General features: G+C 44.7%; 1 protein-coding gene across 4 annotated transcripts in view; it reads right to left on the bottom strand.

Moving 5' to 3' along the window:
- AMN1 (antagonist of mitotic exit network 1 homolog) overlaps positions 1 to 25,692 on the bottom strand; it is a 60,110-nt gene extending 34,418 nt beyond the window's left edge. The window contains exon 1 of one of the 4 annotated variants that reach the window (XM_075940491.1): positions 25,383 to 25,692. In XM_075940491.1, coding sequence (XP_075796606.1) covers positions 25,383 to 25,438 — 56 coding nt within the window. In that variant the 5' untranslated portion in view covers positions 25,439 to 25,692. Of the gene's footprint in view, positions 1 to 4,675; positions 4,832 to 22,773; positions 22,883 to 25,382 lie in introns of those variants that run through there. The other 3 variants (XM_075940483.1, XM_075940501.1, XM_075940511.1) reach the window with 3 other exon arrangements.
- Between the last annotated feature and the right edge of the window lie 203 nt (positions 25,693 to 25,895).

Here is a 25,895-nt window from a genome sequence, read left to right as displayed (position 1 = left end):
GGAGAAAGGGGTAAACAGTGAGGTGGCAAAATTTGCAGATAATAGTAAATTGCACAAGATAGTTAAGACCAAAGTAGACTGTGAAGAGTTCAAAGAGATCTCACAAAACTAAGTCATTGGGCAAAAAATGGCAAATGAAATTTAAAGTTGATGAATGTAAACTAATGCATATTGGAAAAAATAATCCCAACTATATATATAATACTACGGGAACTAATTTAGCTATAACTACGCAAGAAGGAGATCTTGGAGTCACTGTGAATAGTTCTCTGAAAACATCCACTCAATGTGCAGCGGCAGTGAAAAGCAAACAATTTTAGAAATCATTAAAAAGGGATAGAGAATAAGACAGAGAACATCTTATCACCTCTACATAAAGATATGGTACGCCCATATCTTGAATACTGCATATAGATGTGGTTGCCTCATCTCAAAAAAAGGGGGAGAAGTGGAAAAGGTTCAGAAAAGGGAACAAAAGTGATTAGGGGTTTGGTCCCATATGAAGAGAGATTAAAAAGACAGACTTTTCAGCTTAGAAAAGAGGAGACTAAGGAGGGATATGATAGAGGTCTATAAAATCATGACTGGGATGGAAAAAGTGAATAAGGAAAAGTTATGTACTTGTTCACATAATATAAGAACTAGAGGTCACCCAATGAAATTAATAGGCAGAAGATTTAAAACAAACAAAAGGAAGTTTTCCTGTCACGCGGTACACAGTTAACCTGTGGAACTTCTTGCCAGAGGATGTTGTGAAGACCAGGACTTTAACAGGGTTCAAAAAAGAGCTAGATAAATTCATGGAGGTTAGGTCCATCAATTGCTATTAGCGAGGATGAGTAGAAAGGGCGTCCCCCTAGCCTCTGTTTGGCAGAGGCTGGAAATGGATGACAGGAGAGGGATCATGTGATGATTATCTGTTCTGTTCACTCCCTCTTGGGCATCTCGCTGCTGGAAGATAGGATACTGGGGCTAAATGGACCTTTGGTCTGACCCAGTATGGCCATTCGTATGTTCTTACATTTTTAAATACTTACTTGGAATAGACAGACTAGACAACAATCACAACCAAAAGTGTGTAACAGATTTATTAATAAATCTACACTTGAGTTTTTAATACTGCTACAAGAGTACAAAATTTGATAGTATCTTATAACAGGCAGGCTTTAACTCCCAGAATGCTCCTGTGTTTTGACAAGATCTCTGCTCCTCCTTTTATAGAAGATAAGTTTAGTTTAAACATGATGGTAAGAATCTTCAAATGAAATGAATCTTCTGAAAAATTGTATTACAACAATCCCTGACAGAGAGAAAACAAATAGATGACACTTATCCTGATACTCTTAGAATGGTGTCCAGATGGAATTAATACATAGGTCTAGATCATCTGTACCTGAAAATGTATAAAACCTCATTCTGCAGACGGAGTCGTCTATAAAGCACATGTATCACAGAGAGTGCTCCACACCTGGTTAAGTTCAGGAAGATTTTGCACACCAACTTCCCTAGAGGTTATTTTAAATCGCAGTCAAAGCCCTTCAGGAATCCCTTCAGCAAAGTCTGCCCAGGTATGTGCAAATTTGGCGCACCTCTGGAGCATCTTGGCCATGTCCTTCTCCAGAGCTTTCAATACCCAATGCTTGGAATGTAGCAGGTGACTGCAGACCTCAAATGGAACTTGCAGCACCACAAACTCCTGCTCTCAGGACCAATGTGCCACTGTAAACCAGGGGTGAATCCAGCCTCCAAACTGACCAAAAAACCCTACAAATCACCCAACAAACAAACAAACAAAAAAACAAAAAAAAAAAGGAATTTCCATCCTGCATGAAATTCTGATATTTTGACATTTCATTTTTTACTCATTTATAATTGAGTCAAAAAGTCAAAATCCCAGAGTTGTTCATGAAATCTTATCAAAGCATTATTTCAACTTTTCTATTTTGACTTTTATAACTACCAAAAGCAGAAATGATAAAATTAAAGTTTCAGCCCTATCAAAGCCCTTCATTTACTGTTAAAACTGAAAAAAATCAACATGTTTAACTGTTGTCCAATCAGCAAAACTGTTCCAACAATTTTTTTCACGTAGCCCAACTCAGCAATGGCAGCACACCATGAAACTGACCCCCATATTTCCTAGATAAAAATGTGAAGCACAAACTTCACATGTGGTAGCACAATTGTATGGGGGAGGATATGAGAAGAAGAAAAATAACTGTAACCTATTATTAGGAGTTCCTGGTTCTCCAGTGGTAGTACCGGTTAGTAAATATTAATGCTTTCTTTCTTGCTTGCTTTCCTTCTGATTAATGTATCTATTGTCAACTAACCTTTTTTCTTCAACAAAGAATATTCTGAATTTTCAGGCCCAGAACACTGGTCCTTGACTGGTAAATAACCCTGTTCAGAAATGCATTCATTATGCTATATTTTAACAATCTTGGCCACTTCCATATCTATACAACTCTAAGTATTCTTGGAAACCATCTCCTTAATGCGCGCGCGCGCGCGCACACACACACACACACACAGGAAACTAATAATGGATGATTGTTACATCAGATATTTTCTATTGGGGAATGAACAGGGAAGAATGATTGTACAGTAATAAGTGTTGCCTCTCTTTGGAATCAACCAAGGACGAAACCCAAACAAAAGGTGAACTGGAGCAGCACTGAAGCTTGTTTATTAGTACAGTTTCTTAATCGTACAGCAATACTCCGACACACATCACATTCAAGCTGGCAGTAGAGGCAAGCTTCATGCGGAGAGAGTTAGTTTCAATTTCACAGATGGCTGAAGCTAGCCAGGCAACAGCTGCCTCGCAGCCAATCTCCAGGAGATGAGTCCCCAGAGTCCCTTCAGATCTGTGGGAGGCCTCTACTGCTTCCGCTCTGGTCCCAAGCTTGGCATGCTGTTACATCTTTTCTGAAGGAAAGAGCATACACCTGGCCACCCATCACCTAAATGTATGCACTTTGCAGGCATTTTCCTTAGCTATAAATGGTAGTAAATGTGCTGCTTTACAATTGGAAGTTTCTCACTCATACTTCCTCATTCACTCAATACATATTCATAAGCACAAACACAATTGATTCTATTAATGTGGTTTTTAAGCAAGCAATGTGGTTTTTGAGCAACCATGTAACATTATTGGGGACTTTCTGAACAGGAACTGTTCAAACCACATTTACTCAACACAACAGGAACTATTTAAGCTGCAGCCAAAAGAGCAGATGAGGGGAGGAGGGCGCCGCATCCGGTTACAACAAGGACTCACTGAGAGATAGCTCAACGAATTGTTAGTTGTCTCTGCTGTAAATAATCATGCCATCTCACATAAATAAGGTAAACTAAGAATGTACAGAAATGACATTACAACCTATGTTTCTTGGAGAGTATTATTGGCAATGAGGTTTCCTTTGTATACCCCCAATATAATGATACTGGTATGTGTTGCACTTCCTCAGACCTACTGAGGAACAAACCTGGACAAAGGGTAGGCTGGAGCAGTATTGCTTTTGAGGTTGTTTATTGGTACAGATTCTTAAAGGTAAAGTGATACTCGCACACATACATCACATTCATGCTGGCAGTTTGGCCAGGCAACAGCTTCATGGATATTGACCGCGAAGCCACAGTGATCCCTGGAGATCCCTTTGGATCTGCAAGGGCTTTATTCTCTGGGCTGGTCCCAGGTTTCTGCTGTGATGTTACATCTTGTCTGAAAGAGAGAGAAAGAGAGACTCCTGGCCGTTCGTCACGTTAATTTATACACTTGAAGGGTCCTCCCTTGCCTCAAAAGGTCAGGAAGAGCTGGACTGCCTTGTGATTGGATGTTTCTCATTCACACTTCCTCACTCATTCCATAGGTCACATAAATATTCATAAAGGTGAATTCTATTTAATGTAGCTTTCAAGCAAACATTTAGCCTTACTGTTTTGACATAAGAAGCTACTTAAACCACATTTGCTTAGCTAACAGAAATTATCTAAACTGCATCAGCTTAATGGCTTTAAAAATAAGAACTTAGCCTTAACAGGTAACTCTATTAGCAGAACCTGTCTAGACCGCATTTGCTTAACAGGAACTAGTCAAGTTTTAGCTGCAAGAGCTAGAAGTACAAAACAAGCAGAGGAACAGGAGTTTGTGTCCAGCCAGCCACACTCCAATGGGGGAGAAGGGAGAGGGAGCATGTGTCCATCTGGCTACAGTATGGAAAGTTAACTTGGGTAATGAAAACAGAGTCCTTCCCAGAAGCAGGAGACACATTCAGCTCTTAGTTCCATAACTCTTTTCTTTTTGTATAGTGCTGCAGCAATCTCTATTTTGGAATTATTTACTCTGAAATTACCAATGAGCCTGTTATTTTGACAATGTTGAGTTATTAACTCAGGGTATGTCTACACTACAGCGTTATTTCGAAATATCTTATTTCAAAATAATGTGTCTACACACAAAATGCATTTTGAAATAGCTTTTTGCTATTTCAAAATAAAGCATCCACACTGAGTGGATGCTGAATCACATTTAAAGCTGGCTAGAACCACATTTGGCAGGGCATCAGGCCAGGAGTTACTTTGTGTGGCTGCTGCCTGAGGCTGAGGCCTGTGCTTTAAGGGACCGCCCCCCAGAAAGCCAGTTCTCAGGTTTCCCTGCTTGCTTGCCTACCTTGATGAGGGTCAGCAAAGCATTTTGTCTCTGCATGCTCTGGTTACCCTCACTCGGAACACCACAGCACTCTGCAACATGAAGCCAGAGCTGCCTCAGACACTCTGGTGCGTCTCGAGGATGCGTTGCTGCGAGCCTGGCTGCACTTTCTGCAGGCTGCCATCCAGGAGGTCCATCGGGGGGCTGTCAGTATCTAGGAGGCCCTGCGGAAGAGCTTAACCCTGAGGAGTACTAAGAGCCTCCCTGGTCTGTCCCACTGGGGGCTTGTGCCTCATTCCTCCCTCCCATCCTTCCACTTACCCCTCCCTAACCCCCCTTCCTCATGTCAAATAAAATACATGTATTTTCATGAACACAAACTCTCTTTATTTAACAAAACTGGGGGGAGGGGGAGAATGAAACTCTGGTGAGACTGGGGAAAGGAGGAAGGAGAGGGGAGGAGAAAGGGTGGGAGAGGGGAGGGGGAAACCTGGGAGGAGGGAGCTGGAAGGGGGGAGCTCAGGGAAGAAGGGGAGGGGAAGCTGAGTTGGGGTTCTCGCTGGACCAACTTGATTTTCATGCAAACCTGCTTCTGGGTTCATATGTAGCCTTTGGTGACCAGGCTGGCAGTTATCCTACCATAGACAGCCACGTTCCTCTGTCTAATGCGGAGATCATGGACGTTGGGGGTATCTCCCCCAAACCTGAATAAGGTCCATGATTTCCACCCTGGACCAGGAAGGCACCTGCCTTTTCTGGGCCCTGGCAGGCTCCTGGGAGCTGGCAAACTTCTCCTGGGGAGCGGTGGAAGGCTGGCTGCCAGTGGCTTGCTGGCTCCTGTTTTGGGGCCACTGGGTCAGGGGCACTGACTGCTGGCTCTGGGCTGGTAGGCTTGGAGCTGGCACAGGTACTGTGGCCAGAGTCAACCCCTTTAAGGGCTCCGGGGAACGGGGAGGGAGAGGAGTGTTCTTGGTTGAGTCTGGAGTGGCCACCAGGGCACCCTGGGAAGGCTGGAGGCCCCCATTTTGATATGAGTGTCTACACAGCACTTATTTCGAAATAAGTATTTTGAATTTGGCGTTATTCCTCATGGAATGAGATTTACCAAATTTGAAATAAGCGCTCCACTATTTCGAATTAATTCTGAAATAGCTGTTTGGCTGTGGAGACGCTAGGAAAGTTATTTTGAAATAAGGGCTGTTATTTTGAAATAACTTTGCTGTGTAGACATACCCTCAGACAGGCAATACCAATCATTTGAATATAATTCAGTAGAAACTAATTAAACAAAATATTTGACATCCACAAACAAAAGTTTTACAAATTATTTTTTAATTCTCTAGTATCTGAACCTTTTTTGGATCGGGGCCACTGAACCAGACAAAAATAAGTCGGGGGCAACACACAACTGAGAAGCAAAGTGAAAAGCCCCTGAGAAGGAGAAAGATGCTCCCCAAATTCCCTTTGTATACCAGAGCTTAGGGGGCTCCGGCTAATAGATTTCGTGTGCTCCAGTCCTGTGGGTGGGTGGCAGGAGGACTAGAGCACCAGCATGGGCTCCCCAATGCTGAGTCTCGGGGGCCAGAGAGGACAGGAATATAGGGTCACATTCCCCCTCCTCCCCATTTTTGGCAGGTTTTACTGCTGCTTGGCCACATTATATGACCAGATTCCCTCCTGGCACAGCAACTGCTGGAGCGAGCAAGATGGGAGCTGCACCCCATTGGGAGAGGCAGCAGCAAATAGCTGAGGGGCTGCTGAAGGTAAGAGGGAGACCTAACTTGGGATGGAAGGAGGGGCAGCATGACTCAACTCCTTCTCCCCCATCAGCAGACACCAGACATCTCTGTTGAATTCCTTAAGAATTCTTAGACAAACTTGGCAATTAGCCCATCATACAATGGGATTTTCAGGTCTCTCCTCCACATCGGTCTTCTCTCCTGAGCTTCCGGTCTCTCGCTCTGTCTCTCTCTCTCTCCTCCTCCTACTGCCTCTCCCTCTCTCTCTCTCTCAGTTCTCCTCCACCTCCTGTTTCTCTCTCTGTCTCTCTCTTTCTCTTCTCCTCCCCCTCCTGTCTCTCACTCAGGGGACCGCGGAGTCCAAATGGCTGTTTGGGCGCCTCACTCCCCGTGCTGCATGGGAGGCATGGAGCCCAGTCGCTTGTGCCACTTGCTTCCATGCGGCAGCCTGGCTGAGCAGCACAGAAGTCAGCCGAGCGCCACAACGGGAGGCCAAGGGGGGCGGGGTGGTGACGTTCACAGCCAGCGGGTGGGGCCTGGAGCCGCTGTCACACCGCATGTCATGATCCCCCTTTGCCTCTTGCCGTGGCGCTCGGCTGACTTCTGCACCACTCAGCCGGGCTACCGCAGGGGAGTAAGCATCCGTTTGGGCGGCCCGACTGAGTGGCGCAGAAGTCAGCCGAGCGCCATGGCGGGAGCCCGCCCCCAGCCATCTATGTCACCGCCCCGCCCCTCCGCCCCTGCCGCTGTGGCGCTCGGCTGACTTCTGCACCGCTCAGCCAGGCCGTTGTGGGGGAGCAAGCGGCACAAGTGGCCGTTTGGGCCCTGCACTCTCCATGCAGCACGGGTCACCCAGACTGAACAGCCAGCATGCAACAGCGCAGCCCAGAGGGAACAGTCAGCATTTCAGGCAACAGCTGCCCCCAGAGGGAAGAGCCAGCATTTCAGGCAACAGTGCCCCCCAGAGGGAACAGCCAGCCTTTCAGCGTTACAGACTCTCAGACTTTCGGCTACTATTCTTAGATAAATACCATCATCTGGTTCTGTTGATTTATTACTGTTTAATGTATCGGTTTGTCCCAAAACTTCCTCAATTTCCTCAGATTTGTCATCTACTAAAAACACTTAAGTGTCAGAATCACCCTCACATCCTCTTCAGTGAAAAACAATTTGAAGAATTGTTCCCGTACAGGCTGTAATCTATTGATAATGTGTTGGACAGGTTTAAGTTGGGAGCTGTAGATGATGACAAGTGGTGTTCTATTGTTGGTTTTCTTGGGTCTGTCTTGTAGTAGATGGTTTCTAGGTATTCGTTTGGCTCTTTCAATTTGCTTTTTTATTTCTCCGGGTGGGTAGTTGAGGTTTATACATTGGACAAACGTCTCAGACACTTCGCCAAAGAATCAATGCCCACAAAACAGACATTGGATCACAAAGAAAAAACAGTTGCTTGTCATTTCAACCAGAAAGGACACTGTCTGAATGACCTGCTAACCTGCATCCTACTTCAGAAGATATTCAAATCTGCACTTGAAAGGGAATCCTCTGAACTGGCATTCATGCTAAAATTCGACACCCTCCGCACCGGACTTAACAAAGACCCCAACTATCTTACACATTACAAAGATAGCTTCCCCAATTATCACCTCTAATACTATTAACTCACAGACATTTCCCCTTCCCCACCTCTAATATCATTAACTCACTGGCATTCACCTTCCTTCCCCCCCCCCCCCCCATCCCCCTTCTGTTCTGTAATGTGATTTGTCCTTTTCATGTGTGTTCATTTTTTTTAAATTGTATCCTTTGGTATATATGGTTGTGACTATTTTCTTCCATTATTTGATCTGAGGAAGTGGGTCTGGCCCACGAAAGCTCATCACCTAATAAACCATCTTGTTAGTCTTTAAAGTGCTACATAGTCCTGTATTTTGTTTCAGCTACACCAGACTAACACGGCTACATTTCTATCACTATTCTTGTTTCTGCTGTACTTTAAAACATTGTTCTTAGTTTCTGTTTCTTTTGTTGGTAGCTCTTTATAGTCTTTTGTTCTGCCAGGCTATGCTTTTACACTTAACTTGCCAGAGTTTGTGCTCCTTTTTATTTGACTCAATAAGAATCCATTTCCAATTTTCTCACTGACTGCCTTTCAGACTCTATTGTTTAACCATTGTGGCATTTTTTTTCCTCCTATTGTTTTCTGTGTGGTAGAGTATGCATTTAGCGTTAGTCTCTATTATGGTGTTTTTTAAATGTTTCCATGCTGGTTGTAGGCAGTTCACTCTTGTGATTGGCCCTTTTAATTTGCTCATTTAACTAGCTTCTTTATTTCTGTATAGTTCCCTTTTTCAAAGTTAAATGATATCATGGTGGGTTTTTTGGTTATTTACTCCCTTACAAGGATGTTAAATTTAATTACACTATCCTCAAGCGGTTCAGATATATTCACCTTTTGGATCAGATCCTTTGTTCCACTTAGGACAAAACTAAGAATTGCTTCTCATCTTGTGGCTTCCAGGACTAGCTGCTCCAAAAAGCAATCATTTATGGCAGTGGTTTTCAAACTACCGGTCATAACCCAGTGGGTCATGGAATATCAGGCACTGGATCTCATTGCTGCAGGGGAATCAGAAGACCAGTGGTGGTGCTATGGCAGGCTACTTGCCTGTCCTGCTACCACAGATTGTGCTGGGCCCTAGAAGTGGCCGGCAACATGCCCGGCTTTAGGGGTGGGGAAGAAAGGAGAGAGTGCACAGGTCCTCATGCACTGCCCCTGCCCTGAGCACTAGCTCCACAATCCCTTTGGCTGGGAACGTGCTACTGGCTGCTTCTGGGGCACAGCATGGTCTATGATGCCTGAAAAGGCAGGAAATCTGTCTTAGCACCCCAGCTGTACAGGTAACTGGGAGCTGCTCAAGGTAAGCCCCTCCTGTCCCAGCTCTGGCCCCCCAAGCCAGAGCCCCTCCTACAGCCCAAAGTTCTCATCCTCAGCCCCACCCTAAAGCCCACACTTTAGTAAAATTATGTTGGGTCGTAGGCATGTAAACCGGGGGAGTGGAGAGAAGGGTTTGAACCATCATTTGGATTTTTGGCTTGCCGAATCTGCCTAGAAAGTTTACAAGGTTTGTCCCCCGGCTCCTGGTCACAAAAGTTACTGAAGTCTACATCAGGGGAATTTGGGAACCCACAACAACCACGCATATAATATGTCTGGTACAAACTTATAACAATCTTTTCTGCAATAGGTACTAAAAATACACACAGTAAAAGGCATAAGGCAATAACTACATACATTGAGCCAATTAGCCCAGGTGGCACCATGTATATAGCCTAAGTATACAGCTGAGATTCACAATTAGATGCTGTGAAGACCAGGACTTTAACAGGGTTAAAAAAAGAGCTTGATAAATTCATAGAGGTTAGGTCCATTAAAGGCTATTAGCCAGGATGGGTAGAAATGGTGTCCCTCGCCTCTGTTTGGCAGCGGCTGGAAATGGATGATAGGAGAGGGATCACTTGATGAATACTTGTTCTGTTCACTCCCTCTGGTCGCCTGGCATTGGTCACTATTAAAAAGAATACTGGGCTAGCTAGACCTTTGGTCTGACCCAGTATGGCCGTTCTTATGCTCTTACGTTCTAATAGAACACAATACTCACATCCTCCTCATGACCTTGAGGAGTTAGAGCACCAGCCTACTTCATTGGTATAGCAGGGGTCTCAGTAAGATTATGATAGCATAAGAAACTGAAGACTTAGATAGGATAGTAGTTGTAATGAAAGTTTAGAAAGGAAGGAAAGAATGAGAATGACAATTATGAAATGTGCTTCACACTATTGGTCATGTGGGTTTATAGGCCTGTTTGATGTAATTCAGGAGCCAACCCTCAAGGCCAAAAACAGATTTCTGCACCATAAAATAATTGTAGGTGCTCATGTTTAATTGGAGAATTAAATTAAGACACTTCTTTGAATATGCATGAGTCGTCACAGTATGTGCTTGCGAACACGGGTGTTTTTGACTAACATTCAGAAAAATACCACAAGTCATGCACCATTCCTACTTTTCTGAGAAATGAGGATATTTACCCCTTCAAGTCAGAGTATTTTTCAAACTCAGAAAATTATGTCATAATGCTGTGAGATTAGCATCTGATACTATGTATGATAATTCTATTTTTAGGCCATAGAAACAATACATGTTGGCTTTTGGGTGTTGGCTTTGTGATTGACACAGCACATTCTATCATTTAGACTATAATTCCTTAATCTTTTATTCTATATATTTAATATTTAATTCTATACAGGCAGTCCCCGAGTTACGCGGATCTGACTTATGTCGGATCTGCAGTTACGAACGGGGCCCATCTCCCTGGTCTCCAGCAGACCAGGGAGAGGAAGCAAAGTGGCGGAGCACGCAGGCAGCGGACAGCCCAGACGTGTCTGGGCTGTCCGCTGCCCGCGTGCTCCGCGGCTTTGCTCTGCTTTGCTCCCCGTCTCCCTGGTCTGCAGACCAGGGGGACGGGGAGCAAACCGGCGGAACACGCGGGCAGCGGACAGCCCAGACCAGCAGTGGCTGAATCAGGACGCCTGGGGCAGAGCAGCTGGGGTACTGCCAGGTTGGTCCAGTAGCGCCCAGAGCGGCGCTATGGGACCAACCGGCAGCACCCCAGCTGCTGTACCACAGGCGTCTGGAGCAAAGCCGCGGAGCACGGGGGCAGCAGGACAGCCCAGACGCGCCGTGGCTGTCCTGCTGCCCTCGGGCTCCGCGGCTTTGCTCCCTGTCTCCCTGGTCGGCAGAGGGTGGCTGACAGGGTACACTAAAGCATATTATACTGCATAAGGCATATGAATTATGTTTTTAAACAAACACTAAAATATTACATTTTTAGAGACATGGAGCAAAGCCCCGGGCCTGTGGTAGAGCAGGTGGGGCGCTGCCGGTTGGTCCCGCAGCACCGCTCCTTGGTGCTACTAGACCAACCTGGCAGCACCCCAGCTGCTCTGCCCCAGGAGTCCTGATTCAGCCGCTGCTGATCAGTTTCAGCAGTGGCTGAATCAGGACACCTGGGGCAGAGCAGCTGGGGTGCTGCTGAGTTGGTCCAGTAGCGCCGAGGAGCAGCGGCGCTACTGGACCAACCCAGCAGCACCCCAGCTGCTCTGCCCCAGGAGTCCCCAAGTCAGCCGCTGCTGAAACTGACCAGTGGCTGACTACAGGAAGCCCCTGCCCCGGGCTTCCTGGAATCAGCCGCTGATCAGTTTCAGCAGCAGCTGACTTGGGGATGCCTGGGGTTCTTAAGTTGAATCTGTATGTAAGTCAGAACTGGCGTCCAGATTCAGCCGCTGCTGAAACTGATCAGTTTCAGCAGCGGCTGAATCTGGACGCCAGTTCCGACTTACATACAGATTCAACTTAAGAACAAACCTACAGTCCCTATCTTGTACGTAACCCGGGGACTGCCTGTACTACCATATTTCAAAAATATTATATCTTATTTATAATTAATCTATCTACTGCCAAAGATAACTTCTTACAGGATAAGATCCCTGTAAGTTCTTGCATTACTGCTAGAATAGAATAGAAACAGTGAAAAGTTTATAGAGAATACACCAGCTTATAGGCAAGGTTAGATTTATAGGCTACAGGCATCAACAATTTTCTTCAACCGTATCATGAGAAAAAAAAAGGTTGAAAACCACTGATCGATGGTGTCTAGAAGTTTGTCTCTGCATCCTGTCTTGAGGTGACCTGCAGATGAGGATAGTTGAAATCACCCATTACTACTTATTTCTGTAGCCTCTGTAATTGCTATGAGCTTTTCATAAACACCATCACCATCCTGATGAGCTGGTGGATAGTATATTCCTTTTGCTATTCTCATTATTCAAGCATGGAATTTCTACTCAGAGAGATTCTATGTTTGATTCATTTAAGATTTTTACTACACCATATTACTAGGGGGTTGAGTTCTCTGCTCGCTACACTCGCCAACCCCCCTTTCCCACCGCCCAGGCTGCTTTTGCTTTGCTGATGACATCATTATGTCACATGGCAGAAAAAACCTTTTTATATATAGAGATAAGATTAGGGTACAAGATTTTAACTGTTAGTTATTTACAGCAGAGCTAGAAGGGGGACATACCACATCATCCTACAGGCATTCCAAGATCTTGGCTGTCCAAGGGGCCCTCTTCACTAAAACTAATTGCTGTACTCCTCCTTTAATAGTCTCTACCTATGTGTGAATCAGTGCTCTACTTGTCTGAGATACATCCTCTCACAGTGGTTAGAAGCCTTCCTGTTACAGTGGTTTCAAATCCCTTAAACTATTTTGAAGTTTTAACTAACACAAAAACCCTTTAATCTTATAAAAACAACTTTAACTGAGCTAACAGCAAAGCTAATTATAACCAATTTTAATTAACCACTAACTAACTACCTTCTTATTTGTACACCAAGCTCCACCTTGTATTATCTATATTCCTTCACAACAGTTTGGAGTTTCACGGATAATGCTGTTGCCATAACTTCTTCATTATTTTCTCATTTCTCTCTCTCCTGTATATCTTTAATAGTCAATTTGCACTGCTCTTTTGGAGTAAGAAATATCTGATACAAGAATACACACAGTAATTGCCACGTTTGTCTAAATTTCTCAATAAAGAAAAACAAGTAGTCTTGTAGCACCTTCGGGTTCATCTAGACTACAGGCTTTTGTCGACAGAAGTTTTGTCGACAGATACTGTTGACAAAGCTTCTGTTAACAAAGAGCATCTAGACTACATCCAGTTCTGTCGACAAAGCAAGCCGCTTTGTCAACATGACAGTGTAGACACAAAGGACAGTGTAGATGCACTAACGCCTTCTGTCGACAGAACTCTGTCGACAAAAGGCGTTATTCCTTGTAGAATGAGGTTTACAGCCGTCAACAAAAGTGCTGAGTTCTGTCGACGTTATGTCAACAGAACTCCACGGCAGCGTAGACACAGGTATAGTTTTGTCAACAAAAGTTGACTTTTGTCGACAAAACCCTGTAGTTTAGACACACCCTAACAGACTAAGGGCATGTCTACACTGGGGAGTTATTTTGAAATAACAAGGAGAGCATCCATACTACTAAGGCTGTTATTTTGAAATAATAACTCCTGCTTGTGAAGAAGAATAAACTTATTTTGAAATAGTTATTTTGGGAGTTTTCTGAGATTCTTAATAAAGACTGAAGATACTATTACTCAGTATAGAGGGGTTGCAATAATTTAATGATTTTCTCCTCTTTGCTAATTTCTTACTGTTACTTCCATTGAGTTGTGGTCTGACATTTAGAAATTGGTATGGTCGATAAGAGCCAACGATGTTAAATTACAGCTAACTGACTAGTCGAGTAGTCGATGGAATTTCCATGACTACTCTACTAGTTGATAGACACTTCCTCATTTCTCCTTTGAAATGTACAAGAGCCTCCACTGAGGCTCTTGTACATTTCAAAGGAGGAATCCAGAATGCTGTGGAAAGTCCGCTGACTCCGGGCTGCACACGGGTGTGCTTACTTTGAAATGTACAAGAGTCCCCAGCGGGTGCTCTTATGCATTTCAAAGCTAGGGAGCCTGGGGGTCAGCAGGGAACTCCCCAGCAGAATCCAGGATCAGCTGGGGATACCTCAGTGTCTCAAGGGGCCGGCTCAGCTGTGCAGCACTGCTGCTTTCAAGTATCCCTTCTCCCCCCACCTTTGCTGCCTCTATGTGATAGAGGCAGCAAGGGAAGGGGGGTGTTAAATTGACTAGTCGACTATCTGATAAGCAAATGCTTATCAGGTAGTCAACTAGTCAACTTAACACCCCCATCTGATAAGCATTTGCTTAGCAGATAGTCAACTAGTCCTTAAAATTCTTAATAAGAGCTATGGCTTTTTGGATACCCACGGCCTACATGTGACCTATATTTGGGCTCACCTCCATATGTTGTTTCCATTTGGACTGGTCAGGAATAAACAAGAATACATTCAAAGTGGATAAATTATGTGTGTGCCTGTGTGTTGTCCAAAGTTCATCCATTTTTACTGACATTAGTATTCCAAACTCTGTGCAGACCAACTTTCTAAAGGAAAACATTAACTTTATCCCTCCTTTTCCTAGGACGCTATCTAAGATTGCAGTGACCCGATAAGCTATCAAATCTCTCACTACATATTTTCAACTGTTCTTCTCCCACACCTTTTATTGCACCATTCCAGTCCGGCTTCTAAAACATAATTCAGTTAGGCTTATCTATAGTCAGCAGCGCCCCTTCAGGGATGTAATTCATTTAATCCAAAGCCCAACACACAAAACAAATTTTCAGCTTCAGCATCCTAGCTGGAAGGAACAAGCAAATATTAGTCTGTATTTCCCATCTATGTCCACTTCCTCTGCCCAGCTTCTTCACCTCTTGATTGGGACACCCCTTCTGCAATTAGACCTACTGCTGCTACCCAGGGAAAGGTTCCTTCACTAGACTTAGAGTTGCGGCAGCAGTCAAACCACTGCAGCGATTATCTGGCACAACATACGATTCCTCTGGGATCTGGATCTCTCGCCACTGTCTGGTAAATTCTTCTTGCTATGATTGAGTCTTTCCAGGGATTTGTGGCTCATAGCCCTTTTGGAACCTACTCCAGAAATACCTCTCCTAGCTACCCTTTTTTAGTGACTTCGCTAACCAGCTCTCCTGACAAGTCCCTTCCTCTCTAAGTATTCTGGAGCTCCCTGCCTTGGCCCTCATAAGTCTCTATGAGGCTCTGGTGTTCTAACTAACTGCAGCCCTGCCACCTTGGTAGTTAACTACTGACAAGTGAACCTAGGTTAGCTCATTCTCCCCAGTGGAGCCTATCACAGATAGGCTGGTCCCGGACTCCCTGGAAAGGGCCAGCTCCCATAAAACAGCATGTGGAAACTAGGCACAATAAACATTCAACTTCCTTGGAAACAGAATGATAGGCTTAAACATATAATTTTCAAAATTCAGTGAACATTACCCACAAGTTTGTTGCCGAGTTAATCTTCCATCTCAAACAAGTAAGCAGTGTCCCTTGCAAGATAAGTATAAATGTGGCATATAACTGTATTGTCTATTGCTGCTATACAAGACAAATGCCCAAGGACATGAAACAACAAGACAACATATTTACTGACCTCACCACTGAGGAAATTCTGTTAGCATTTGTCTTTAAAACAAGTGATAAGACGTTCAAACATGCTAACTAATCACAAATAAGTGTTTTCTTCCCTAGTGGAGTGAATTATTAAAATCTGGTATTTCCCCAAATCTCCCTACCCTTTTCAATAGCTCCCTTTGGATACATATATGCAGCAGAGCCAATAGCCACCACAGGCCCCAGGGTAAGGTGGGAGGAGAGTGGAAGGAGCCAAGCCTAGGGAAATCTGCCTTTAGTGCCACATGGACCACGGCGGTGGGCTCCACTACAGCCTTCAAAGCTGTGTGGAACGGCACTCCTCTGACAGTTCAAAGGGGCCTGGAGCTGCCAGCCACCACTGCTGACCAAGTAACAGTTCAAAGGTGTCTGAGAACTCTGGGCCACTTTGAAATACCAGGCCCCTATACAGTTGTTCTCTCTACTCTCCCCCATTCCAGTCGGTGGGCCTACACCTAGAACTCACGTAGTTTTAAGTCATATGGACAGTGGTCTTACCATTTACTTCCTTTAAATTGCAAAGCAATTTTATATTATCTTGTTGACACTTAAGATAGGCCAAACAAGATTTTCAGGCTTGCCCATAATGCTATGCAGTTAAAGATGTCTAACAAAAAATGGAATTTCACTGAATAGCAGTGTTTCCTGTAAGTTATGCAATTGTGCAGTTGCTCTGGAAAGATTCAAGTGCCACCCAGCTGATTAGCAGAGTGCCCATGGCTAGGGTTTTTTTTTCTACTGGTGGTGCACATTTGCATATGCCTCGGTGCATACAAAATGTATTCTGGATAGATGGCAAAGATTAGAGAGAACATTTCTGTACAGTGACCTGCTTTGAAAGCTATTTCAAGATATCTACTACATATTTGAGAGAGTTTGTCTGTGTGTCTGTTTGTTCAATAACTTCTAAAGTGTAAAAGCTAGGTCCACCAAATTTGGTGTATAGATTCCTCGTCATAACTTAAAGAAGGGGTCAGCAACCTTTTCAAAACAAAAAGCCAAACTACATCAAAATTCAGAACAAGTGGTCAACAAAGAGTCAGTATAAGAAAGCCCACTTGCATGACTGAAAACATACTACTTATTACTAATCATTGACATGATGATTAATAATAGCATAAATGAAACATTGTAATCTCAAACTTTATTTAATAGGACTTCTGTTGCATCTTTTCACACATTGCTTTGAAGTTGACACCATAACTGGTCGAGTTCAGCTTCATGCATGCATTCAGGCTGTCTTCTGTCAATCTTGAGTGCAAATTACCTTTGATGTGATTCAAGTGAGAGAAAACCTGCTCACACATACAGGTGGAGGCAAACATTGAGGCTACGTCTACACTGGCCCCTTTTCCGGAAGGGGCATGTAAATTTCACTAGTCGTCGTAGGGAAATCCGCGGGGGATTTAAATATCCCCCGCGGCATTTAAATAAAAATGTCCGCCGCTTTTTTCCGGCTTTTAAAAAAGCCGGAAAAGAGCGTCTAGACTGGCCCCGATCCTCCGGAAAAAGTGCCCTTTTCCGGAGGCTCTTATTCCTACTTCAAAGGCTTTAAATCTCCCGCGGATTTCCCTACGACGACTAGTGAAATTTACATGCCCCTTCCGGAAAAGGGGCCAGTGTAGACGTAGCCTGAAAGTAAGACCAAGCTGACACTCTGCATGGTGTTGTATGTGACAGGATGATTTTTCCTAGTTTGCAGAATCAGATTATCATCATGCTCCAATTTTTTTTGTGTCAGCCCATTTGAGCAGTTTTGCCAATTCTGCACATTGTTGAGCAAGGCATTCTAAATCACAATTCAGCTTGATGAATTTTTCCACTCAGATATCCAACTCCTTGAAATCTGCTATTTCCATTTCCAAATCACTGACTGAGATTCCTAGAATGACTGTCAAATACAGTTCTTCAATGGATGCTTTATGTGGATGAATAATAAACTTAAAGAGTTTAAGTGTTTGCAAAGTCAACAAAACAAGACTTGAATGCCATCAGAAGTTCAGAAACAAACCTGGCAAACTGCTGCAAATCAAGGCTGCTATTTGGATTCTCTCTCTGATATGAATCACAAAACATCTGTAATCTTTCAAAATGTGCCAGTCTGCCTGTCTCAGTATCTTTGATGAAGACAGTCAATTTTGACTCAAATCCAAACACCACCCGCTGCAGTCAGGACTGTATTTCCTTGCCCTTGTAGCTTAAGGTTCAACTCATTCAAATGACTAGTAATGTCAGTGAGCTAATAAAACTTGAGCAACGAGTCACAGCCTAAAAGCTTGGTGTGTTTGACACCCTGCGTATCCAAAAATGACCTAATCTCATTAATGGTGGTTGCAAAACAAGACAAAACTTTGCCACAAGATAACCAGTGAACATTGCTGTGCATTAGTAGGTCACGGTATGCAGAATCTACTTCCTCAAGCAGTAACTGAAATTAACAGTAATTAAGTGCTCAGGCAAGAATCCAACTGACAATATGAACCAGTCCCATTACATTTCTGAGTTCAGTTCCACAAGATTACACACAAAGTGCCTCCTGATGCACAATGCAATGCAAGTTCAAAAGTGGGAGGTTCAGCTGTTTCGACAAGAGTAAGAAATCCCCTGTATTTGCCAACCATGCTAAGTACACCATCCATATACATAGAAACAAGATTATCCAGCTGTATTTCTTTCTCATTTACAAAGTTCATCGCAGTTTTAAGGATGTTTTTGCCCAATGTTTGACTTTTCTTCGGTAATATCACAATCTTTTCTTTGTGCACAGCAATTTCCACCAATATATCATCCCAGACTACGTAACTGAATACATCCTAGAATACTCAAGGAGCTGATAGAGGAGGTATCTGAGCCTCTAACTATCATCTTTGGAAAATCATGGGAGACAGGAGAGATTCCAGAAGACTGGAAAAGGGCAAATATAGTGCCCATTTATAAAAAGGGGAATAAGAACAACCCAGGAAACAAAACAGTTAGTTTAACTTCTGTGCCAGGGAAGATAATGGAGCAAGTAATTAAGGAAATCACCTGTAAACACTTGAAAGGTGGCAAGGTGATAGGGAACAGCCAGCATGGATTTGTAAAGAATAAATCATGTCAAACCAATCTGATAGCTTTCTTTGGTAGGATAACGAGTCTTGTGGATAAGGGAGAAGCGGTGGATGTGGTATACCTAGACTTTAGTAAGGCGTTTGATACGGTCTCGCATGATATTCTTATCAATAAACTAGGCAAATACAATTTAGATGGGACTAAATAAGGTGGGTGCATAACTGGCTGGATAACCGTACTCAGGGAGTAGTTATTAATGGCTCACAATCCTGCTGGAAAGGTATAACTAATGGGGTTCCGCGGGGGTCTGTTTTGGGACCGGCTCTGTTCAATATCTTCATCAACGATTTAGATATTGGCATAGAAAGTACGCTTATTAAGTTTGCAGATGATACCAAACTGGGAGGGGTTGCGACTGCTCTGGAGGATAGGTCATAATAACTTCTCTGGTCCAGCTTCCTCAAGATCTGACTGGTCCCAGCCAAGGGAGTTTTCCAGACCAGGGAAGGTTGCAGGGTATGGTCGCCAGCCTCTCCGCTGGGCTGCTCTCCCAGCTACCTGGCACTGGAGCCTTGACCCCAGCAGCCCCGTTGGTCCCACAAGTTCCAGCAGCAGCCATGTGGGCACCCATGGCCCCATCAGCTGTGGGCTCTGCAGCCCCCCACTCTTTCCTGTCCTGGCTGGCTGTGCCCCCCTCTCCCCCGCCCAATGGACTCTAGTGCCTTGCTGGCTTCCCAGCTTGCTGTGAGCTCTGTTGCCCCTCCACCCCCTGCACCCAACCAGCTGTGGGCTCTGGTGTCCCATGGGCTCCGCTGCCCTGCTGGCCAGCTCTGCTACCAGTCTCTGGCAACCTCTGTACTGGGACTCTTTAGTCCAGCAACATCCATGGTCGAATGTTGCCAGACCAGAGTCCCAGACAGAATTTGAACCTCTAGTGCAGACATACAGACACAACTACTTGTTTTTAGACTCACTATAGGATCATATCTTAAATGTTTGTGGGACAGAAGCCTTAATGAAACTGTATTAACTCAGCTTTGTGAAAATTACCAGCCCCAACAGGCAGACTGGCTCAGTCCTGGCTCATCTCAGGTCCTGGCAGCTACCTCGCTGCACCTCTGCATTAAAAGCACCTAAGGAGCCACTGGGACTGAGCCAGTCTGCCTGCCTGCCAGCTCCTTAGGAACTTTATGCAGAGCCACAGTGGGGGTAGCTGCCAAGACACAGCACAAGCTGGAACTACACCAGCCTGCCAGCAAACCCACTACAAAATTTACTTGCAGAGCCACTGAGGGAGGGGGGAATGTTTGCGTATAGTCGGTAGCATTAACCGATAAGCAACTGCTTTAACTGGATACGCTATTATATCCCTAATGCATAGCGCAACAGTTCCCTCTCTCCCACCGCCCCAGCAGCCTTCCCTACCTGCCACTGTGGTCCTAAAACCAAGCTGAGCCGTTTTAAAATGTTTTAGGGCTTGAAAAAGGAAGCGTGCATGTCCATGTAGCTGGCTGCAGGGCAACGGAGTTCAAAACAGTGAGCAGAGTGGTCAGGGTATAGCCATGTATCTAAAAATGTAATATTTTAGTGTTTGTTTAAAAACATAATTCATATGCCTTATGCAGTATAATATGCTTTAGTGTACCCTGCCAGCCACCCTTTCTGATTAGCAGAAAGGAACAGCCTCAGTGCTGCTAGTAAAGATACATCAGACAGGCTGCCTGTGTCTGTTATTGATGTTAAGGACCAGATCAGTACAGTCCTAATGTCAGATTACAGTCAGCACATGATATAACGTTTGTTAACGTAAGTAAACAATGTTATACAATGTTGTAATTTGTAATTACAGACAGTTTTGTACTTTGTAGTGATAGTGTTTTGGTATGAGTGAAGAATGTATGTGTTAATTAGATAAGTGTGAAGGTCATTTCTAGGTGCAGATGTACCAAGAGGGAGCAGGGATCTCAAAGGCACTGGAAGGTTACGTATATTATCCAGTCACTATAGCAAATCAACAAGCCTAGAGGTGAAGCAAGAGCCCCAAACCCTTAGGAACAAACAAGAAAGATAAAATCTCCAGGGGACAAGTCTCTAAAAGCACAAATGTTCAAAAAACAAGAAAACAACTTAAAAATGAACACTTATGTAAATAATTGGTTGCAATTTAGGTTAGTCTGAACCTCTGATGGGTAACTATAACATTGTTGGTAGGACAGACAGAAAGAGAGAGAGAGAGAGCAAGAAAGAGAGAAAGCGTGCACGTGTGCTGATTTCTGTATTATGTCCTCAATGAACACAGAGCATTACCTTTTCTCTAAAAAGAACTTGTGTGCTTCTTATAAGCAAAAGAACAGAGGGTATTGTGGGATACCTCTTGGAGGTCAGTTACTGCAGTGTAACAAATGTGGTGTCTACACTGATTCTTTGTCAATATAACTTAGCTGTAAAAGGTTTTACAACTCTTATTGAGGTAGTTTTATTTTGATAGCAAAGCAGGAAAGTTTTGTGAGCGGAAGGACCACTGCAGTGTGTACACCTCCACTGTTTGGCAACAGAACAGCATAGTATTCACAAGGCCTAAACCTTTGCCTACAGGACATGGCTTCTTGGAAGAGCTGTACCAGCAAGTCATGGGCATAGCTTATACCTGCCAGTGTGTGTGTTTGCTGGTATTGCTTATATATGTTTCCCAGACAAAATATGCTATGCCAGCAAAAACATGTTTGATGATCTAAGGCAGGCATGTCCAAAGTCTGGCCCGCGAGCCAATTGCGGCCCATGTTCCAGTTTAATACGGCCCCACAGGTAATTTGGCAATATCTATCTTTTATGGCCCCCAACGAATCCATATGTAATGAGATGAATACATTGTAAAATCTCAGTTAATGTCAGTTGGTCTAAATCAGTTATAAATATATTTGGACACAACATGTATACTTGGTGTTATGTTCCTGTTCATATTTTTTGAACTTAAAAGTTGACAGACAACCTTTATTACCAATAATTTGTAATGTACTTTACAATGTTCCTGACATATATTTCAGCTTCCTGGATTTTTTTTTCCATCTGGCCTTCAGATATGAAAGGCAAAGTGATTTAACACCTGTTTAGATTTGTCATCCATTTGACGAAATGAAAAGTATGCCATTTGCAATAAACTTTGCATAAAATAGTTAATTTGCATTTAATTTTAATGGTTCAAAGAATGTCAGGCAAAATGGTCGGCCCTCACGCATGTTCACTTCATCAAATCTGGCCCTCTTTGAAAAAAGTTTGGACACCCCTGATCTAAGGGTACGTCTAGACTACATACCTCTGTCGCCAGAGGCATGTAGATTAGGCTACCAGACATAGGAAAATGAAGCGGCGATTTAAATTATCGCCGCTTCATTTAAATTTACATGGCTGCCGCGCTGAGCCGACAAACAGCTGATCAGCTGTTTGTCGGCTCAGCGCGATAGTCTGGACGCGCAGGTGGCGACATCAAAGGTATCTGTCGACCACCCAGGTATACCTCATACCAGGAGGCATACCTGGGTGGTCGACAAATACCTTTGATGTCGACACCGGCGCGTCCAGACTATCGCGCTGAGCCGACAAACAGCTGATCAGCTGTTTGTCGGCTCAGCGCGGCAGCCATGTAAATTTAAATGAAGCGGCGATTATTTAAATCGCCGCTTCATTTTCCTATGTCTGGTAGCCTAATCTACATGCCTCTGGCGACAGAGGCATGTAGTCTAGACGTACCCTAACTGTATCTACATTAGGCTTCTACCAGGGCAAAAATGTAAAACAAAACTGTTAAAGAAACTGCCCCGCCCCCAGTACAAAAGTTTGGCCAGGCCACTCTTGCTATAGTGGGTTGCAGTACTCCTTGAGAGAAACCGGCCGCACCCTTCCTGCATAACATTGCCTTTAGAAAAAGGGAAGGTGTGAAAAGGGGAAAATAGCCTCAGACTCTCCCACCCTTGGCTTGAGAACTGCGGGCCTTACCTGGTCACATGAAACCTGCACAGTTTTGACCCAACCCTTGGGACACAGACCCCCCACTTGGTGACCATTGGGCCATATATGGTAATATGCAAGCGCGGGAAAGCGATGTGCAGATTTGGGGAGGAGGTCTTCACAACACACGTACCACCATGCGTGTGCCTTCCCGTATATTTCAAAGCGCTGCCGGCCTGATCAACCGAGCCACCTCCCCCGACTCTCAGGCGTAACCAAGGCCTTCGCAACCGAACCGATATCTGTGAAATGTTCCGTGTGCTGTGTAAGTTGGTATGTATGATTTGATTTTTTCTTGTTGTATAAGCTTAGTGTTGTAGTTGTTTTGGGTAGTACATAGAGTTTGTAGTTATCACTGTTATTTAATTAGTGTAGCTGGATATTTTAAGATTAGAGACTATTCCCCTTGCAGTTCCCATCCTTATTTCTCTGACACTTTTAACTAGAAATCATAGAATAAATATAATAAATACTGTAAATTAATTAACAACATGGTCTATTAAAAATCTTAGAATAAATACTATAAATTCACCACTGTCATAAATAAATATTTTTTATTTGATAGAACTGTCCACCTGGTTCTGTCCTTCTCCCCTTGGGTATGCATCATCGGACCTGTGATTCTCGCGACAAAAACCAAACAAAAACATTACTGTACTTGCAAAAGTGTCTAGAATAGACCAGAGCTCAGCATCATTGTTCAACATATTAATATACTGAACAAGTACAAGATGCTATGATATAATCACTCTGAAAATTGACTTCTTATATAGTTTTTTCTTCCAAACTTATGAAAACCAGCTTCAGCCTATTGAACAATAGGTACTAGCTGTATCTGAGGGTTAAAATCCAAAACGTTTGTTTCATTATGGTGCAAGCACCAAAGGGAATGGTGGGGGGAGAGAAGAACTTGATGGACACATTGGCTACATCTATACTGCAGGCTTCTTGCACTAGAACTGTTTTGTGCAAGAGTTCTTGCACAAAAGGTCTTGCGCAAGAGCATGTCCACACTGCCATGTGCTTTTGCGCAAGAGCATCCATGGCAGTGTAGACGCTCTCTTGCGCAAGAAAGCTCTGATGGCCATTTTAACCATAGGGTTTTCTTCCACAAGAAACCCCTGTTGCCCGGCCACACTGCCTTCTTGTGCAAGAACTCTTGTGCAAGAGGGCTTATTCCTCATGGGAAGAGGAATAACTCTTGCTCAAGAAGCCCTCTCTTCTGATGCTTTACTGTAAATGTACTTGCGCAAGAACATGAGTGCAGCGTAGACACTCAAGTTTTTGCACAAGAACACCTGTTCTTGCGCAAAAAGCCTGCAGTGCAGACATCACCTTCTTTCCCCCCCACCTTAATGGCTATCACTATTAGAGATGTTAATATCCATTTAAAATAGTTAACTGATTAAAATTATACAGTTTAACACTGTGGTTCTCAACTGGTGGTTCATGGACCACTGGTGGACCATGGTGACTTTTTCAGTGGTCCACAGGAACATTGTCCAAAATCACATGGCGTGAGCAGGCGCCACCATTAGGCTGTTTTATGCCATGTTCACAAGCATGCGGCGCGTCATCCATAACGTCACCTAGGACGCTACTGCATTGTGTTGCCAGTAACTTCTGTCTGAGGCTCTGAGTGTCGCTGTAGCTGCCGCCGTCGTGCCGAGCGGGTTGCTGTGTTGTTCGTCCTGTGCTATATGTGTTGGAGGTGGTCTTTGAAAATTTTTTGATTGGCCTGGTGGCCTGTGGACTGAAACGAGTTGAGAACCACTGGTTTAACTACTGGTAGGCCAACAGATGGCAGGTGGGGCCAGAACCAACCTACCCACCTGGGCCCCTCTAGCATGGCTGGGGTCTTGCCTGATAGCCCAGTGTAACCAGAGCCTGAGTCCCGCTAGCCTGATGCAGGCGCACCCCTGCCTACTACCCCACATGGCTAGGGTCCCACCAGCCCTAAGGAGCCCTAGTTTTATTGCTGGATAAGATTGCTTTAGCCTGGCACAGCTAAATTGGTTACCTGGTAAGCATTCTGATAAGCCAAATGCTTAGCAAGTAACCAATTAACTTTTTACATCACAGTAGAGATTTAATTGGGAATGGGTACGAGGACAGTGGGAGTAACAAGCAGAGTAATTAAGGGGGCTCTACAATGAGGTCAAAGGAGAAATGGAAAATTACTGCTTGTGAAGCCAGAGTTCGATATAATGTTGAAGCAGCAGTGGTAATTTTATCATGGAATAAAGGGAATCGTATGAAGGGCTGTGCCACTGCCTCTTGCAAATAGATGCATTGACAAAAGATAATATGTAAACAGTTTGACTGCTGTCCCTGCAAACCTGACAGTATACAGCCAAGTGTGGAACTGAGGTTTGGGCTACACTAGGAAACTAGGGCAGACTAACTATTTCGCTGTGGGGAATGAAAAGTCACACCTCCAAGCAACATAGTTCAACTGACCTAAGTCAGGAGGTGGAAAATGTTAAGTCACTGGGACACAATAAGGGCTGAGGAATGTAAGGTGGGGAGGGCAATAAGGGGCTAGGGCTGGGATAACATGCAGGGGGGCAGTAAGGGGCTGGGGGTATTACATGCAGGGGGGCTAACGGGTCGGGGCAGTACAAGCCGGGGGGGGCAAAAGGGGGTGTAACCGGGGTGGGGGTCACTAAGGAGGTAAACATGCAAGGGGGCGGGGCAATAAGGAGCTGGGGGGGGGGGGGGGTCGCGGTCCGAGCCACTCACAGGTCCAGGAGAAGCCGGACGCCCCCGCAGGCCCCGTCCCAGCCCGGGCCGTTCATGGCCCAGCCGCTCGCTCCCTGCCCTGCAGCTCGGCCGCTCCTTAGGGACCGTCCGCCATTTCCGCAGCGCCGGGCCGCTTTTCACTTCTGCAGCGAGGGGCGGGCGACCGAAGCCCCCAGCGCGCGGGGCTGCCCGTGCGGTCACTGCCTGGCCGCGACACCGCCGCGACCCATTTTTCCAGCAGGCGACGAGTTCGTAGCGATCCCCTGAAGCCGCCCGCGGGACGCTGGGAAATGTAGTCCCGGCGGGGGCTGCTTTCCCCCCCTGAAGTGCAGGGACGCGCCAGAGAAGCGAGGTTTCCCCAGAGCCCGGTGCAAAGCCAGGCTCAGCCCCGCAGCGGGTAGCAGTGCCTGTACTGCCAAGGCCCAGCAGTCAAAACCACTGAGCCAAGCCCCCCTAGAAAAATTACGAGTTTGGCTTAGAAATAATGAGATTTGTAGAACTCACAGTCATAGA

Source organism: Pelodiscus sinensis, chromosome 1 (assembly GCF_049634645.1).
Source record: "Pelodiscus sinensis isolate JC-2024 chromosome 1, ASM4963464v1, whole genome shotgun sequence".
NCBI classification, from domain to species: Eukaryota; Metazoa; Chordata; order Testudines; family Trionychidae; genus Pelodiscus; species Pelodiscus sinensis.
This window is presented reverse-complemented; position numbering and strand designations above follow the sequence as displayed.